A 17,138-nucleotide genomic window follows, 5' to 3' on the forward strand; every position below is an offset into this window, starting at 1 on the left:
AACGCAGGCCGGTATCCCCTTAAGAAAAAGGAAAAAATATTATTAGAACAAAAGAAAAAGAATAAGAAAAAGAAAAAGAAAATGGAGGAGCAACTCTCGAGTCAAAATCTGGCCCAAAATCCATCGTTACAACGTACTTACCAGTTACTTCTTCATGACTGCCCTGCCTTTTGAAGACTTTCTGGAACCCCCACCTCTTCAGATCGTACCGCTCCTGGTTGGTCTGCGACCCCTTTATCTATTATAATGAATCCCTGCTGATTTTCTGAGCTTCCTGAGAGCTACGAAGCTCAATTCCTGTTTAGAATTGCGGAAGCTATGTGCCGTCAAGATTCCCGTGTGCGTATGTCGGCCGAAGAGGAAGTCGCCGCGGAAGAGAGCCTCTCCGTTTACTGCAAGCCCGTAGAACTCTACAACATTCTTCAGCGCCGTGCCATCAGAAACGTAGTCCCCCGATAATCCATTCAAATTCTCCTTCTTTTGTCTTCATTTCCGCCTCTGCATTTCTAACTCTACACATTGCTTTTGCTTGTGTAGCCGTCATTTCTTCAAAGATGTTTGCACTACAAAATAGAGGCAAAAAATAGAAAGAGGTATATTGTTTGAAGTCTGCATTTTATTTGAAGTCTGCATTTTATTTTCCATTCGTACTCGGATGCTACATTTTCCTCACAGTATTGCTCTTTTCTGTAAATTTTGTTTTATTTCCTCCCCATAAGTTTAAAGCTTATTCTGAACTTTTTGTTTGGATCTTGGTTCTTAAGAACACTTTTTCATGTGCTCGTTCTAACGTAGAAGTTAGATTGAGCTGCGGATCAGCATCTGTTGCATGAAAAAGTCGGGTAATTGCTTTCTAGGGCAAAATAATCTGTATTTCTTGAATTTAAACTCGCCAATTGTGAATGATAGAGATATCTTAGTCTTCATCATATATTTTTTCATATTCAATAACACCGACTGTCGTGGCATATCTTGAGTCGCTTTAATAGTTAACTTTTAAATGAAAAGAATATGATACATATGACTAGAGATGAGAACTTTCAAGATAAAGAATAACATTTTTTTAAATATATTGTTTTTCTAGTGTTTAAGAGAGGAAAAAATTCATCCGTGCAAATTACAGTTTAGTTAAACATTTCACGTTTTAGTTAATCATCTTCCTCCTGCTTTACTCGTGTTGTTGAATTCTATTTGTTTTCATGACGTTTATTGCTAAATTTATTGAACTTGAGCAACTTTTGCAGAGACCTTTCATTCGTGCTATTGTTGTTGAACTTTTAGTAGAGAGTAATTCCATTAAGCATATGATGAACATAGATGATGGTACTGGCATTTTGCTATTCATCTTTTTTCCCCTGCATCATTATTTGAATTCCATTAAATTTCATGACACTGAACGGATATCGTTTGAATAAGGATGTGGGCTTTTCTGCTTTAGTCTGTCCTCATCCTACAAATCAATTCGTGGCACTCACTTGTTCCTGTTGGTTGATCATGTAGAATACAAATGAAAATTTCTTTACCGGGGACTGCGAATGAAAGTTTACAAACTCAAAAACTGTTTCCCCTGTGTATTTTCTTAGCGAGACTAGTTTCTGATGTTGCAGATGCTGAGGTAAGAATGCATATGATTCATTCTTAGGCTAATATTAATCAATATATATCTTATTGAACATTATTCTAACTTCGCTAGCATCTGTTGATGATAATCTTCTATTTATTCTACCCTCTAAATTGTTTTGTTGGAATTATTTTTAATTCCTCTTCCCCATAAAAAAAGGATTCAGCTGTATACCGCTTTAGTCGAGCATTCATCTTGAACAATCCTATCGGAGTAGGTGGGAGTACTCAAATTCAAGCCAATATTATTCTTCCTGAGATTAATAAGCTAGCACTGGAGGCCAAATCTGGTTCACTTGCCATCTTGCTTGTCAGCTGGGGTATGCAATAATAATGTATAAACTGAATGATGCGGAGGGATTGAAGTGTGATTCTCACTGCAATATTTGGTCACATTATTTTCTTGCAGTTGGGGCCGAAAACCCTTTGCCTGGAATCGATTTAACCAAGGGATTTTTGGATGTGACTTCTTTTCCGTGTAAGATACATAGTAGTTTCTGTACTCTGTTGTATATAAAATACTTCGCTACGTTTTAACAATTCATGAGTCATTGTCTTTCTTTTTTTTCCTAATCAATATCTAACAATCATGTGTTTTTCTAATTTGATTCATTGCATCTGCTTTACTCACGCTATTTTTTTTTTATTGGCAACGGGTGCTCGAGAACAAAGTCCCCCAACTAATCCCGGGGGTGTACAAGCCCTTGACAAGGAGTTTTCCGCAAGTGCACCTCGGGTAATTCAAGGGAAAGTTCTCCCAGTCCGATGGTCCCTAGAAATTGTTTGCACCCTAGAGGATTCGAACCTTAGACCTGGAGGGAGCATACTACCAAGACCAAGGCCTTTACCACTTGAGCCAACCCCTAGGGCTTTACTCATGCTAAATGTGTTTTATTTGTAGGAGATTGCATTTTTTTGATATTTTTGTACAAGATTGCATTTTATTGCATCAATATTAAACTTCCTAAATGAAAGTAAATAACTACCTCTGAAAAATGTAACTTAAGATCACCCAAAGGTTGCAAAGAAAACATTTCATAGAGCACAATCTTATGTTAGAGCTAATAGATAATGAGACCTTTTTATAATATTTAAATTAATTATTTAATGCATTTTCAACCCATGATCCATAGAGTATGAAACGATTTTAGGTGTACCTCAGCATAAGAATGTTGCTGGTTTGGTTTTGTTTTGTTTTCACTTGACAGTAACTGCTGGAGGATACTGTTTATGGGGCAAGATACCATTCGAATCACTTTACTTGTCGTGGGAGAATTCTCCTAACTTCATCTTGGGCCAGAGGGCTGAGATAATTTCAACTGTAAACATGCATTCTTGCTTCTTAAAGGTATGTCTTATATATGCCTACTAACTCTTTTTTTCTCTTGTTTCTAGCCTAGATGTGCTAATTAGCTGTTTAAATATGCCTTGGGAATATTTTCATATTCTAATAAATTTATTTTTACTTTACTCAGCTGAGTTGTTTGAATGAGGACAGATGCATCTCAATTCAACTTCCATATAATTCTGAAACTCTGGTATTTTCCACATTTAACATTTCCTTGTTAGGTTGGAAAAAAAATGAGTATCATTTCTTTTTTTTTTTTCCTGTTCCTTTTTCTTTCTACTATTCGATATATATTTTCTCATTGCTCTGCAAGGTCCTGTTTTTTATAATATCTGTTACTTTTTTTTTCCCGGTTGCCTAAGGGTACATCACAGCAAGTGCAAGTCATCATTTCTGCAGAAGAGATTGGGGCGAAGGAGAAATCTCCTTATAATTCATACATGTGTAGTGACATTCCTTCTTCATCATTGTCTCATATTATTCGGTACTCTTCATCTCTCTCTCTCTCGTGTGTGTGTGTGTATTTCATGTATAGGTAGGTAGGTATGTATGTATGTATGAAGACATTCGCAAATAGAGACAATAGGTAACACAAATTCAGCCACATGAATGGTATAGAAAATATATTATATGCATTGTCACATCAAGATTAATACCTTCCCATTTTTTAATACAAGAATGGGATGATATGCAGATCCATATAATTCAAATTAATCTACCAACCATAGATTTTGATCAAATTGTTGAGCACATCAATTTATAGATTTTCTAATGATTGAACGGTGAATAATGTTGTCTGTATGAGCCAGTAATTATGTTGTTTTCTTAAATGAAAATGGTCACTTAATTCATATTTTAGCTTTTTTCAAAAATATCTTAAAATTTTTTAACCTCTGTTATACAGGATCTTTAACTATTGAATGTTTAGATGGAGGATAAATACAGAATCTTAAGTGAGAAAGGATGAGGGTCTCTTTATCTTGATCAGGCAGCCCCACATCGTTGATTATCCCTGCACATGTTTATATATTCACAACTCCTTGTGCTTCATAGATGCTGTTAGGGTTGGAATTTAGAAATCTTCATTTTTATTAAAACTAATAGTCTTCTAGAATTGGTATACTGCACATATTTTTCTTTGTTGAATTTTTTCAGCCGTTCCAATCTTAAATGAATGCAAACAAGCATTGATTCAAGAATGTTGTTACATGTTCACTGTAGATTATCAAAAACTACCCCAAGTGGATTGAGTCTGTAACTTGGTCAATAATATTCAAAGTTTTAGTTTTATCATGTGTCTTGCTGTTTATTTGGAAGATTCGAATATGTGCATTTGGCATGCTTATTGTTTAACATGGTCCACTAAAAACATTGGCCTGGCATATTCTTTGTTTTCCCATGTCAATTTATGAAAAAAAAAAAAATTGGCTGATTGTGATATCCAGGCTAAGGGCAGGAAATGTCGTTTTTAATTATCGATACTACAAAAATAAGTTGCAGAGAACAGAAGGTGATGTGGATTTCTCTTTTTTCTTTCTGGTTAATCTGTAGTTTTTTACCCTTTCAATTTGTTCTCTATCTCCTTTCCCCTGCACAGGGGGCCGTCCCCCCTTTGTTGGATTATTTTCACACACCTAGTGGCATTGATAATTTGTTATTGCTTTGGCAACCTGTTGAAATTCATAAGGGTGCAAGGAAAGAAATAGAGAGAAGCATGAATGTAACTGATTACTTATGTTAGTTTTCTCTTAGAATTAGGCATGACAACTTATTGTAGCTTCATATCATTAACTCAGCGAGTGCATTCTTGTCCTCTGAATTTTTAAGTGGTATCAATTTATATCTTATGTTTTATACTGAGCATTTCATGGCTATATTATTTCCTGTGAAAGCTAAACTAGTGTCAGTTACCAATTCTCTAGAAAAAAGCGCTATTAGGAAATGGATTAATAATGTGAACCTGCTAAGCTCTCACTTCCTCCTCCATTTTGAGTAGACATAAGATGGACTGCCCTTTCCATTATACCTTTATTAAAGGGGAACAAAAGCTGTTGATGGGATTCTGGAAGCATAGTAATTGGAGGAAAAGATAAGTCCATGGAGGTGGAATAGGTAATTGAGAGTTTGAAATAGTGCAGGAAAAATCCCATTCCAAATGCAAGATGTGTCCAAGGGCAACTGTCACATTAGAAGCGATCCGTTTGAGTAGTTGAGGGTCTAGATGAAGCACTTGGATAATTAACTCTTTCTAAACAACAATGAACAGAAGTCATTTTTCCTGTTAGTTCCCAATTGATAATATATTAAAGAAGACACTTTCTAATTGCAGATGTAGTCAAGGTATAGTAGGAGATGGCAAATTATTTCCACTGTTAAGAGATGGAGAAATGATAACATCGCAATTGGATGTTTAGTTACTGATGGACAAGTGGGTTTGCACTTGTTCGAGTTCCATCAGGGCTAGTATATGATAGAACATACCTGTTTTTGTATCATTGTTCAAAGTGGTGAAGGCATGCCATCAGAAAAGAAGAATGGATTCTGGGTGCTTGGGGGCTGGGGGGTTGATTTCAGGGCTTCATAGTAATGATAAAGGAAAGAAAGAAAATAAAGGGTTAATCAACAGATTCTTGGTGCTTTATGATTCCCCTTGATTGCTGTCAACTTCATGTATATGGTCCATCTTCTTATCAACTTGTTAGGTTTTTGATTAGCTCTAGCCAGTATACTAGTTTGGTAACTTGTGGCAACTCCTCGATGATAACTTGGTTTTAGATGAGGTTTATCAGTTAGACATTCATAAAAGAATAAGGGTTTTCTCATTTTGCATTCCATTTACTTGTAAGAATATAGTAGATATTGATGCTAATGGAAATTCCTCTTCCATTTTTTCCCTGCTTTTTTTAATCCTTCCGAATAGTTTTTTCCCTAACTAGGTGTCTTCTATTGTATAAGTCCTGTATTTGGGCTTCCCCTAGATTGCTATTAATAAAATTTTAACTTATAAAAAAATAGTTCTGTATGATGTATGCTTTTTCCCCATTAATGCATGGTTGTGATTTTTGAGCTGTAACCTGGTTAATTCATGAACTTGCAGTAACTGAAGACTTTACATGCCCATTCTGCTTGATAAAATGCTCTAGCTTTAAGGTAAATCTCTTTCCTTGTTCGTTTTCTGATCTCTTCATAGTTCATTTCATATGAAAATGAACAGATAGTATGCATGCTTTTGCATGTTGATGCTTATAAGTTTTGAAATCTTTTCTGTAGGGTCTCAGATTTCACTTGTGTTCATCACATGATCTCTTCAACTTTGAGTTTTGGGTTGGTAATCTTCAAAATTCTTGTCATTCTGATTATTAAAATTTGGTGAAGCATAACTACTAAAACATGGATGTATTACAGGTGACTGAAGAGTATCAAGCTGTAAATGTGTCTGTAAAAACTGAAACGTGGAGATCTGAGGTGACAATAACTCTATCCTGAAAATTACTTTGTGATGATTCTTTATTGTACTTTGGTTGTCATTAACAGTCTAGTATTATTGTGTGTACAGCATTTTGCTTTTGTGTCATTGATATTCCGTGTCTGGAATTTATATCCAAGTTTGTTCTCCTCAGGTTGTTGCAGATGGTGTTGATCCTAAGCAACAAACTTTCTTCTTTTGGTAAGTTCTCTCTTCTTTTTCCATAGTGTGACCTAATAAGCTTCTTTGGTTTTGTTCCATTTAAGTTCATATACATAATCAATTCCTTAGAATTAGTGTGAGGGCTCATTTCTCTATCCAGCTCAAAGCCACTTAGACGCAGAAGACCAAAGAACCTAGTTCAAAGTGCAAAGCATGTACATCCACTCGCCTTGGAGTCACAGTTGCCATCAGAAGTCTGTGAGCTTCTAGACAAGGCTGATGGTATGTGTTCTTTACTTTTATCTGTATCAGCAGCCTCAACAGATCTTCTAATCAGTTCTTTTGAATGAGCTTCTCAACACAACTCGTGCTTCATAGTAGATTGGACCTGTGGCCTTATTCTCCACCTCTTGCTTATTCTGAAGATGTCACTTGACAACAGATTGTTAATGGGCCAATAATACTTGTAGCATAGAAATTCCTTGGTGTTTTTGAATTTTGGTTCAAATTATTGCCCCCGAAAAAGATAAAGGAGTAAGATTGTAGAGAATGAGCACGAAGGAATCAGAAGAGAAACAAAAGGAATTGATATTTTACCTAAAAATACTCGCCTCTTAATTATTACGCGACTTACGTCCGGAGTCTACCTAGAGTGTCCTAGTAGGGAAGTCCTGATTGAAGAGATGAATTTTCATGCAATCCATTTATCCACCCCTTCAAAGTGGTGTCGTTTCTCTTTTCTCACTGTTTACAGGATCGTAGATCGAGAAGAATTTCAAAACCTCTCTCTTCTTTCTTGTGGCTGGAAAATACAATAAACCTAGAATTTCCCACCTGACAGACAAGTGACTCCTAACAACTGATAAAAAAAAAAAATGATTGTGCTGAAGCAATCCAGCAAATTGAAACCATGATGGTCTACCAGCTCCTTAAGGCTAGTGCATGACATGTCTCTTGTAAATCACCAGCCCTATGATAAAGTGGGTGACTTGAATGTGGAACTGCAATGAGAGTGGTGGTGTCAAATTTATTAGTAAACCTTAATAGTGTGAGCCTCTTTTAGAATGTGATAAACTTGTGTGCACATATGCATGCATTCCTAACTGTGAAACTGCATTGCCCCAAGTTTCCTTTCACATTAAAATTGTGCGTAGGGAGGGATCAGGGGTGGGATGAACATGTTATGCAACGTGTAATCTGCAGATTGCACTTACATTTTTGCAAAATGACCTCCTGGAGTAGGTTTGGAACTTGTGAAATGACCTTCAGTTGCCCTACCAAGCTTTGTTTCAAAAGACCATCTCAAAATAGGACTGAATTGTTGAAAACTATCTAGCTTTGTGCCACCTGTTGAAGATATATGGAAAAGGTGGGGTGAACCTATTGTTGCAGGCTTTCTAAGGCATCAGCCTACAAGATATCTCCAGCAGCTCGTAGTTTTAGATATCTGCAGATACTGTGAAGGATTCTTGGACCAGATAGACTCTTGCATTCTTATCTTTTTTTTCCTGTTCACCCATTCCCATGGATTTTATATATGTACAATGATTTTTTTTTTTTAATTCCAGATGCTCATTCTAGCAAAGGTGATAAGGCCCGTTTCTCAGGTGGGAATGATTTGCAGAATGCCATTCTTAGTGCCGAAGAGTGTTTAAAATTTGTTGTCTGACTTTGGTGTTGCAGGGGTTTTAAGTGCCACACCACAATCACATGTTGATCCTGATTGTGTTCAATCAATACCTGGGAATAATCTTGCAGCCCCTACCGTGCTACAGTTTGCAAAGACAAGAAAGTTATCTATTGAACGATCTGATCCTAGAAAGTATGTCTGTTCCCCCCCCCCCCCCCCCCCCCCCCCCCCCCCCCCCCCCTCTTTCTCTCTCACCCCCACCCCATGGTTTGGCATATTCTTATTTTTATTTGGAAGGATACAAGTTTTTATAAATTATAAATTCCATCATCTTAAATGCATATCATTATAATTATTTTCCAATCATTTCAGCTGTGCCCTGCTGCGGAAGCGACAGTTCTTCCACTCACATAGAGCACAGGTGTCAAGTTCAAGTTGTATATTTTTTCAACAACATGATATTTTGTTTTGGATACTTCTGCTCAAAATATACGAATCAATATATCTGAGAATAGATATTATTATCTTGTGCTTGTAGCCAATGGCACCAGAGCAAGTATTATCAGATCGAGATAGTGAAGATGAAGTTGATGACGATGTTGCAGACTTTGAAGATCGGAGGGTATGCTTAGTGATTTCATGACTTTTTTTGTTGTTTTCTCAGAGTTGTTTCTTTTTGCTTGAAAAATAAATTTCAGGTTGAAGAGTAATGTTTAAGTTACAAAATAGTTAATAGCTAGCTAAGGCATTGAAGGGTACTTTTTAGGTAACCTTTAAGAAGTATCAATTACAAGGGTCATAATTAGGGCCCATTACAGGAAATTGTCAATTGTTATAATTGTACTAAATTTCATATTGTTGACTCTTCAAATGCATGTGGACAAGTGTTCACATTCTTTGCTTCTTATTAGCAGTTCCTCCTTTTAGGTATCCATTAGTAGGTAAGAATGATTAAAAAAATTTCTTGGTCCAGTCTTGGTTGAGTCCATGGTCAGTTTGCTGAATATAATTTGCGCCTTGGTAAAGTCAATGGCCCAGATATTGTTTCTGTCGTCATCTTTTTTAATTGGTGATTTGATTGTTGCTCGTCCACATTTGTTACTTTCATTGTTATAAAAAAATAAAAAATTGGCCTTGGTTGGATAATATGGGTAAGCACCTTCAGTTTAATAAACATCTTTGACTTTGTTTACTTGGTGGTGTTTTGTTCTCTATCAATAATAGCATTGATACACTCTTATCATGTCGCAGATGCTTGATGATTTTGTTGATGTGACGAAGGATGAGAAGCTAATGATGCATATGTGGAACTCTTTTGTGAGGAAGCAACGGTAATCTTCTTTCTTGTTTCAAATTTATTTATTTATTTATTTATTTAAGCTTTACAATTGACTTTCTCTCATTAGCCATGCCTGTCTGAATTGGCTGAAAGGGTGATTGTATCTGGGTTCTGTGTAATTGTTCAAATCAACCTAACTGAATGAAGCCTGAAGCCATTAGTTGCCGTTTAGTGATGTTTGGAAAACCAAACATAATACGGATGTCTGAATCACGAATGCAACCTATGTTCAATACTTTTATTTTATATGGAAAATTGCTTTGAGTACTTCTCACTAGGCTAGGACGAAAATTAGAATGGGGGTGTATGCATCAATTTGAATGCGGTTTGATTTCATGGCACATTTAATAAGGATATATGATGCATGGTTCATGCCTGTCTCTCTGAATTGATCTTATTCATTTGAGGCTTGTTCTTTGAAATACTCTATATTTGGTAATGTCAGGGTGCTAGCAGATGGTCATATTCCTTGGGCATGTGAGGCCTTTTCGAGCTTGCATGGACCTGACCTGGTCCGTAACCCTGCCCTGATTTGGTAAGCTGTTTTCATTTGATTCTGTATTGTGGGTATGTTCATTCCAATGCATCCCTTAAAGTCTAATTTCCCGGCTTCCGTGTAACTCTGCCCTTAAAGTCTCATCCAATCCCCAATTATTTGATGAATATAGAATGCAGTCAGAACCAATGTTTTGAATACCGTACTGGAAGCCGTACCGTCAAGGCACTAGAACGAAATATTTCGGTACCAGTACCGTTTCGGGATAGTCGATATATGAATAAATTATATATATAAATATATATAAATTATAAATAGCCTAGTCTGAATTGGAGGTCAAAAAATAAGCTTGTAGTTTGAAAAAATGAAAAAAAAAATAATAATAATAATTGAAGGCCGAAATATCAGCCGGTACCGGCCGAAATATAGGTCGGTACAGGCCGAAATTGAGGCCGGTATGACCGGTATCGGCCGGTATTTGGGCCGGTACGAAACGTGTAGGGTACCTGTACCGGCCCAGCGGCCGGTATAGAAAATTTCGGCCTTACCGGCCGGTACGGTACGAAATTCAAAACAGTGGTCAGAACACCTTATAGCAAGCCAAATTGAAAATGTGCCACACGACCTGGCTAGGATATATGTGTGGACGGTGTTTATCGTTGTGCACTTGCTTTGTATGTATGCACATCATATAAGTGTGACATTATGCCTGTTAATTTCAGTCTTCATTTTCTTTATTGATTGGAAAGGTTTGAAACTAATCTCTCTTCTGCTCCATGCTGCTTTATGATAACATGAAACTGTTCATAAACAGATTTGAGTGCGTTGAGTCAGTTAGAAATTTTGTATAAGAACATCAAGTTTATATATTGTCAGCATTGGCTTATTTAAATTTAATTGGGGATTGCTTTTAGGAGTCACATTACAGAACCTCCATGCTCTGGGACTCAGCTACCTTTGACAGTTGAATGAAATAGGGGGAGAGGGGATGGGGGAGAGGGCTTTTTACTTAAATGACAGTGGGCACATCTAAAGGTTAAGACTAACGGTTTTTAGATATTAGTGACAGTACTTTCCAGGCCATGCTCTTGTGCCTCCACTCTTGCCACCAGCTCCCCGCAGATGCTTTGCACCAATGCAGAAAAAGAAATTACTAAACAGATTAGCTGTTTCCAGTAACGCTGCTTTTGGGAGTTTAAAGGTTTGAAGGTGGAATAGAATGAAAAGGAAAGGAAAAAAAGAAAAGAAAAGCAAAAAAGAAAAAGAACACTGAAAAAGTGAACTGTTGGATGTCAAGAATTGGATTTGATATTTAAAGACTCGAGTTTCCTGTGTTTGGGCCTCCTTCCTTCGCAACCATGTTTGTGTTTACTAGCTCACCTCTACTTTTGTGGGCAATGCCCGAGTTTTATTAGTAATTGGATTACGATGTTTGACATGTTGCCTTGGGCCCAAATCTTTGATTATCTGTTTATCATTACAATTTCTTGCTCTATAATTTTGGTAAAGTTGCTCTCCTGACTTCTAATGTCATCTGGTTGGTTGGAAGACTATAAGGTGGTAGTACTCATATTCAATAGAAGCCATCGATTTGCTCATAACTTGTAATTGATAAAACGGTCTGGAGTATTAATATGCTTATGGCTTGACAGGTGTTGGAGATTATTTATGATCAAGCTATGGAATCACGGTCTCCTTGATGCGCGCACCATGAACAATTGTAATGTTACTCTTGAACAATGCCAAAGCCAGGATTCATATCCTAAAACCTAAAGAGGTGATTTTTTTTTTCTTTTTTATTATTTTCTGAGTCAGCAAAGGTATGGGCCAAGATGACATAATTCGTCACTCATGTATCAATCTCGATCACTACATTTGCGGCATCTTTATTTTCATTTTTGGGCCCCAAGTTTCTACCCGTCTGTGTCTCAGCACACCTTGTATCCGACCAGAAAAAAAAAATATGTATTTTGTATAATTTGAATTATAGAGGAATAAAAATTTTGTTCCATTGTGCAAGATTGGAATTTCACATCTTCGCAAGACTTTTGGGTTATTCATGTAATCCTATTCCCTTTTTCACGAAATTGTTCTTCTGTTGTTAATTGATGTGTAATTTGGATTTGTTATATTTTATATTTTATAAATTCCGCCAATAGTTTTATATCTATAATGAGGAGTTCCACTTTGATATTTCTCACTATTTTCAGGTCACGAGTTCTAGGCACTTCGTTAGAGTAATTGCATGAATCGTCCAAGGAATCATGCTCTACTAGTTTTAGCCTCAAATGGGATAGAAATTAGAAAATGATTAAAGTCTTGCAGGCCAGCCTTTTATTTTTATTTTTTAGAAGTGTTATAGGAACAAAAGTAAATTTATAAAATGACATGATTTTATATTATTCGTTAGATATGGATTACAATAAAATTAATTTTACAATTTAATATATTACACCAGATCATATCACTTGTGAGTTTATTGTAACGTAATCACTTGGTGTATTTTATTTTATTTTTACCTTCAGATTGGTCAGGCCGCAGGGGGCACTTGTCACCCCGTGGGTTGCGGCTTGGGAGTAAGCCACGCAGATTCCTTGCAAGCAACAGCACACCCAGACCCCATACCGCTGAGTAATAATCAGCAAGCATGAAATTAGACTTTTTTGTTTTTATTTTTCACCTAATCATTTAATACCAAATTAAAATATGAGGAAAGGATAATAATTAAATAAATAGTATTTTTCATACTTTAAAACTCAAAAAAAAAAAAAAAAAAATCCCAATTTGAGAAGGGAAGCTGACTTTTGATTACTTTTTTCGTTCATGAGAGTGGACTTCGGTTGGAACCTCTCTTCTTCAATCGTGTAACCGGCTATAGATCTATACAGACTAATCAATGCTAACCTCAATTTCAAGTTGTATAGATTTTTGGTGCCAAGAAGACAACACGTACGACTCGGAGATGGGTTTTAGAAAAGAAAATAATCCAATGAAGATAAAGGTTTATGTATCTCGATTTTGTTAAAAGCTTTGCACCAACTCTTTTTTTTTTTTTCTCACATATATAGAACCAACAAGCGAAGGGAGGCGTCCGTTTTGTTTGCTTTTGTTGTTTTGTGAACGAACGGAACCACAGAGAAGAGAAGAAATTAACGCTTGCCAAACCGAAGGACACCTCTCAATAAGAGCAGGGAGAGTAACTCAAAACTGTTCCAGCTCGGGTATTTGATCCTCTGACACGTGAATGCGAGAATCTCTCACTACTTTTGTCGTAAATATGGGTCGGGTCACTTATCATTTCCACGTGTGGATTGCCATGCGTTTGCCATTTTAGCAAAATTTGTTCTCTGTGGTGTGGGGGCCGGAGTCGATACAACGTCGATTCTGGGTTTTTGTTTACTGTGGTCTCATCTAGACGTCCGTTAAACCCCTGCGATCGGCAATCTTTAGTACGTCACCACATTTTCTTTGTTTCATGATCTCCAGTTTCATTAATGGGCAAAATAATGCCAATTAGTAATTATGAGAAAGTAGTGTAGATTCTGGTGAGGGTGCTTTAGCAAATTCATAGATCTTAGGTCATAAAATCTTGATTTCATCAAGAGATCTCCAATTAATTATATTCTACCACATGGGGAGTTAATTGCAAAGTTAAGCATCTTTCGCTCTGCAAGTTGCAACAATGGCCAACATGAAATGGCCAAGCTGCCTCTTCATGGGCTCACAACTGGCAGATTGTGTTAACCAATGTCTTCCCGGTGGCAAAGAAAGCATGCATGCCAATGTCATGCCCATTAAGGGGAACCCCAGCAGACGTCCGTTGCCGTTAGACGAAAGGTCCATTTGTGGACCTCAATTGTAACTCATAATGGTTAGCTTTTAACTCTAGCAGAGTTCAGTTCTTGTTCGCTATAAATGCACGTACCCTTTCCCTTACCTTCCTAATTCACTTCAATGCTTCCTCTTAACAGCCTAGCTTGCCTCTTAGATTTCTCTGGCATGCTTAATGGATCTGCTCTCTGCTTCCCATATTTGCAATCACAAAAACAATATTTATCTTCGAACCAATAAGCCAGAGGTATTATGAAGAGATTAAAGCTTAACAGATTGTTTGCATCCCTCAAGCCCCTGAAGTGTTCGGATTTCTTCAACCCAATGCATCCTGGAGTTGAATTTTCTTTTCAATCTTAATTTCTTGGAATTTGTGACACACACACGCACATCCCATTGTCATGCATTCTCGATTTGTATAAAGAAAATTTGGCACTTGATTTTTCTATTTCCTTTGAAACCGTAAAACCTTGTGCATGTACGAGTGCAGTTTGGATAAGTTCTCTCTTTCCCTTTCTAAAATCTTATCCAACCATAAAAAATGTTGAATGGCATCAATCCCGGTTTCTACGATTTCTCCGAGCAGCAGTTTCCCCAAGTCGTCACTCCTTCAGAGTTCAATTCTGACCACATTGACAACGCCGTGTTTGGCTCAGATGAGTTCCGCATGTACGCCTTTAAGATCAAGCGATGCCCGAGAGTGCGAAGCCACGACTGGACCGAGTGCCCCTACGCGCACCGAGGCGAAAAGGCCCAGCGCCGGGACCCAAGTAAATTCAACTACTCGGCCATCGCCTGCCCCGCCTTCCGCATGAACGGGAAATGCCCTAAGGGCGATGCCTGTGAGTTTGCGCACGGAGTTTTCGAGTACTGGCTGCACCCCGCAAGGTACCGCACGCGTGCATGCAATGCCGGCAAATATTGCCAACGTAAGGTATGTTTTTTCGCCCACACGCCCGAGCAACTGCGATCGGAGACCAAATACAAGTTCCATTACGCTTACCGGGCACGAAATAACGGTGGGGATAGATCAAATGGAAATGAGAGAGCCATATCATCAGTACCACCGGTGCCGGAACAGTTGACGAGGAAGAAGAATGAGAGTAATTGTTTTGATGGTGTTTCGGAGTTTTTGAAAACATTGAGGGGCTTGAAGATTAGGGATTGCGAGGAGGCAGGGGATCAGAGGAGCTCTACTTCTAATTGCTGGGAATTACCAGATTCGGATTTGCCTCATCTCGGTTGGATTTCAGAGCTGTTGCAGTAAATATATATATATATATATATGTGTGTGTGTGTGTGTGTGTGTGTGTGTGCTGCATTTGAGAAGATGAGACATATATGTGTGTCGATTCTTGAGAAACATGATATATGTTTTTGCGGGTAAATATGCGTAATTACGTTTAAGTAAAGATTGTTTTTGTTTACTGCCTATCTTAATTTGAGGACTCCATTTGGGTAAATAATGTCAGCATCAAGATTATCTAAAAGCCTTTGAAAGAATGTGAATTTTGCAGTATTTATTTTTTTCTATTTTTCGCCTTCAAATTATTACTATTTTTTCATGATCTAGTCTTAATCAATACTAACTGGAAGGGAAAACAAAAGCAAAAAATGAAATGCATGGCTAGATGATCATATATATGGGGCACAACGCTAACAATTCATTTCTAAACTGCGATTTGACTGAATCTCTCACGTGGACTTCTTGATCAATAATGGAGCCAATTACGTACCAAACGCAAAACCTTTGCAATATTAAATTCTCTCCCCTATCACCTAGGGCTCAGCAAAAATTAGGAAATACGATTTTGAATCCGGCTTCACTTCAGCTCTGGCAAAACGGAATTAGAGTCAAATTTATTTTTAATTTCTTAGTCGGAGTTGGAGGTTTCGCTAGACGGACTCCCATTTTATGTTCCGACTTTTTTCCTCCGACTCTGACTAACTCTGAATTTGATTTCGATATTGTACATATGTTATAAAAATATATATTTATAATATATTTATATAGTTATATAACTAGAACTTATATAGTTAAATTCGATAATATATAAGTATGAGCTAATTATTATACAATAATATACTTATACTATAATATAAATAGATTAATAGTAATTTAGTATATACAAACATCATAGTATTACTACCATACAAAATCAAGTACATAAATAAGTTAGTCACTAGCAGTATTTAAATAAGTATAGTATAATAAGTTATTAACACATATGAATTTACTAAAGTATAATAACTTGTAATTAGACATTATAGTATAAGTCTTGTATAGACACTACAAGAAATATAGATTTTTCCCACGAATTCTTTTTCCAAGATACATAATCATGGCAAATAGTATTTTTTTAACATGAAAAATGTTCGTAGGAAAAAAGACAAGCCTTTTGTCACGAGATATTGTTGGCAAGTAAAACTTTGTGAGAAAACAATTTTTTCCCACGAAATAAACACATTTTGCGGCGATTAAAAATCGCCGCAAATAAACTTACCAAAAAGTTTCTTTCGTAGGTTATTAGTTCTTGCCACAAGGTTATCAATTTTTTGCGGTGACATTTTCTCGCTGCAAATACTCTTACTAAATTTAAATTGCCCTCGTGGGTAATGAGTTTTTGCGACAATTTTAGTATTTTTTTGGGCGACTTTTTGTCACCACAAATAGACCAACCTTTTTAATTATGCGTTCTTAGTATTTGCGGCGATAAAAAGCTGCCTCAAATACTAATAAAATTAAATCCCCATTCTTCCCCCCCCCAAAACACTCATGCGACTCTCACTCTCTCTCTCTCTCTCTCTCTCTCTCCGCAACTGTCAAATGTCCAGCCTCTCCTCCTTGCTGCGCCACCGCGAACGGCTCCTCTTGTCGTCAAGCCACCGTGGGTCTTCCCCCTCGCCCTCTCGCCGACTCTCTTTCTCTCCCTCTTCCACTCGGATCGCAGCAGATCTATGTCCCTCCACCTCTTCCAGCCATGGCCATCGCCTCCCTCAGCCGCCCTAAGGTTCCGCCAGTCACCAACTGTTGCTTCACCCTAGCTCCCGCATCTCTCTCCCTCGCACGGTCTCTCTCACGGGTCTCCAACGCACACCCCCCCCACGGTTGTCTTATTACAGTGGTATTCCCCGTCGCCATGAGCCACCATCTCCGCCTCCAACCAAGATGCAGCACCATCATGAGCAACCCATGGACGCAGGAGCACCTCCTGCATGCCTCCTTCGATGTCCAGCTCTTATACA

The 17,138-nt window shown here is 37.4% G+C and overlaps 2 protein-coding genes and 1 pseudogene across 3 annotated transcripts; all 3 read left to right on the forward strand.

Moving 5' to 3' along the window:
* Positions 1–34: 34 nt before the first annotated feature.
* LOC121260952 (polycomb group protein EMBRYONIC FLOWER 2-like) lies at positions 35–12,080 on the forward strand. 2 transcript variants are annotated; one of them, XM_041163057.1, is made up of 21 exons: positions 35–444; positions 538–593; positions 1,501–1,615; positions 1,781–1,940; positions 2,030–2,098; positions 2,829–2,968; positions 3,096–3,158; positions 3,331–3,452; positions 4,414–4,478; positions 6,066–6,118; positions 6,239–6,292; positions 6,374–6,433; positions 6,589–6,635; positions 6,757–6,878; positions 8,165–8,203; positions 8,280–8,418; positions 8,599–8,647; positions 8,765–8,848; positions 9,478–9,557; positions 10,011–10,100; positions 11,714–12,080. In XM_041163057.1, the coding sequence occupies exons 1-21, from the start codon at positions 319–321 to the stop codon at positions 11,832–11,834; spliced, it is 1,854 nt and encodes a 617-aa protein (XP_041018991.1). In that variant the 5' UTR covers positions 35–318; the 3' UTR covers positions 11,835–12,080. The 2 variants fall into 2 exon arrangements, with proteins under 2 accessions (XP_041018991.1, XP_041018992.1); XM_041163058.1 differs by lacking the exon at positions 8,165–8,203 and having other exon boundaries at positions 38–444.
* LOC121261733 lies at positions 9,207–9,321 on the forward strand (annotated as a pseudogene).
* A 1,920-nt stretch (positions 12,081–14,000) lies between the features above and the next one.
* Positions 14,001–15,395, forward strand: LOC121260955 (zinc finger CCCH domain-containing protein 54). Its single transcript, XM_041163060.1, has 3 exons — positions 14,001–14,382; positions 14,425–15,171; positions 15,202–15,395. The coding sequence occupies exon 2, from the start codon at positions 14,434–14,436 to the stop codon at positions 15,157–15,159; it is 726 nt and encodes a 241-aa protein (XP_041018994.1). The 5' UTR covers positions 14,001–14,382; positions 14,425–14,433; the 3' UTR covers positions 15,160–15,171; positions 15,202–15,395.
* The last annotated feature ends 1,743 nt before the right edge of the window (positions 15,396–17,138 follow it).

This window comes from Juglans microcarpa x Juglans regia, chromosome 4D (genome assembly GCF_004785595.1).
Source record: "Juglans microcarpa x Juglans regia isolate MS1-56 chromosome 4D, Jm3101_v1.0, whole genome shotgun sequence".
NCBI lineage: Eukaryota > Viridiplantae > Streptophyta > Magnoliopsida > Fagales > Juglandaceae > Juglans > Juglans microcarpa x Juglans regia.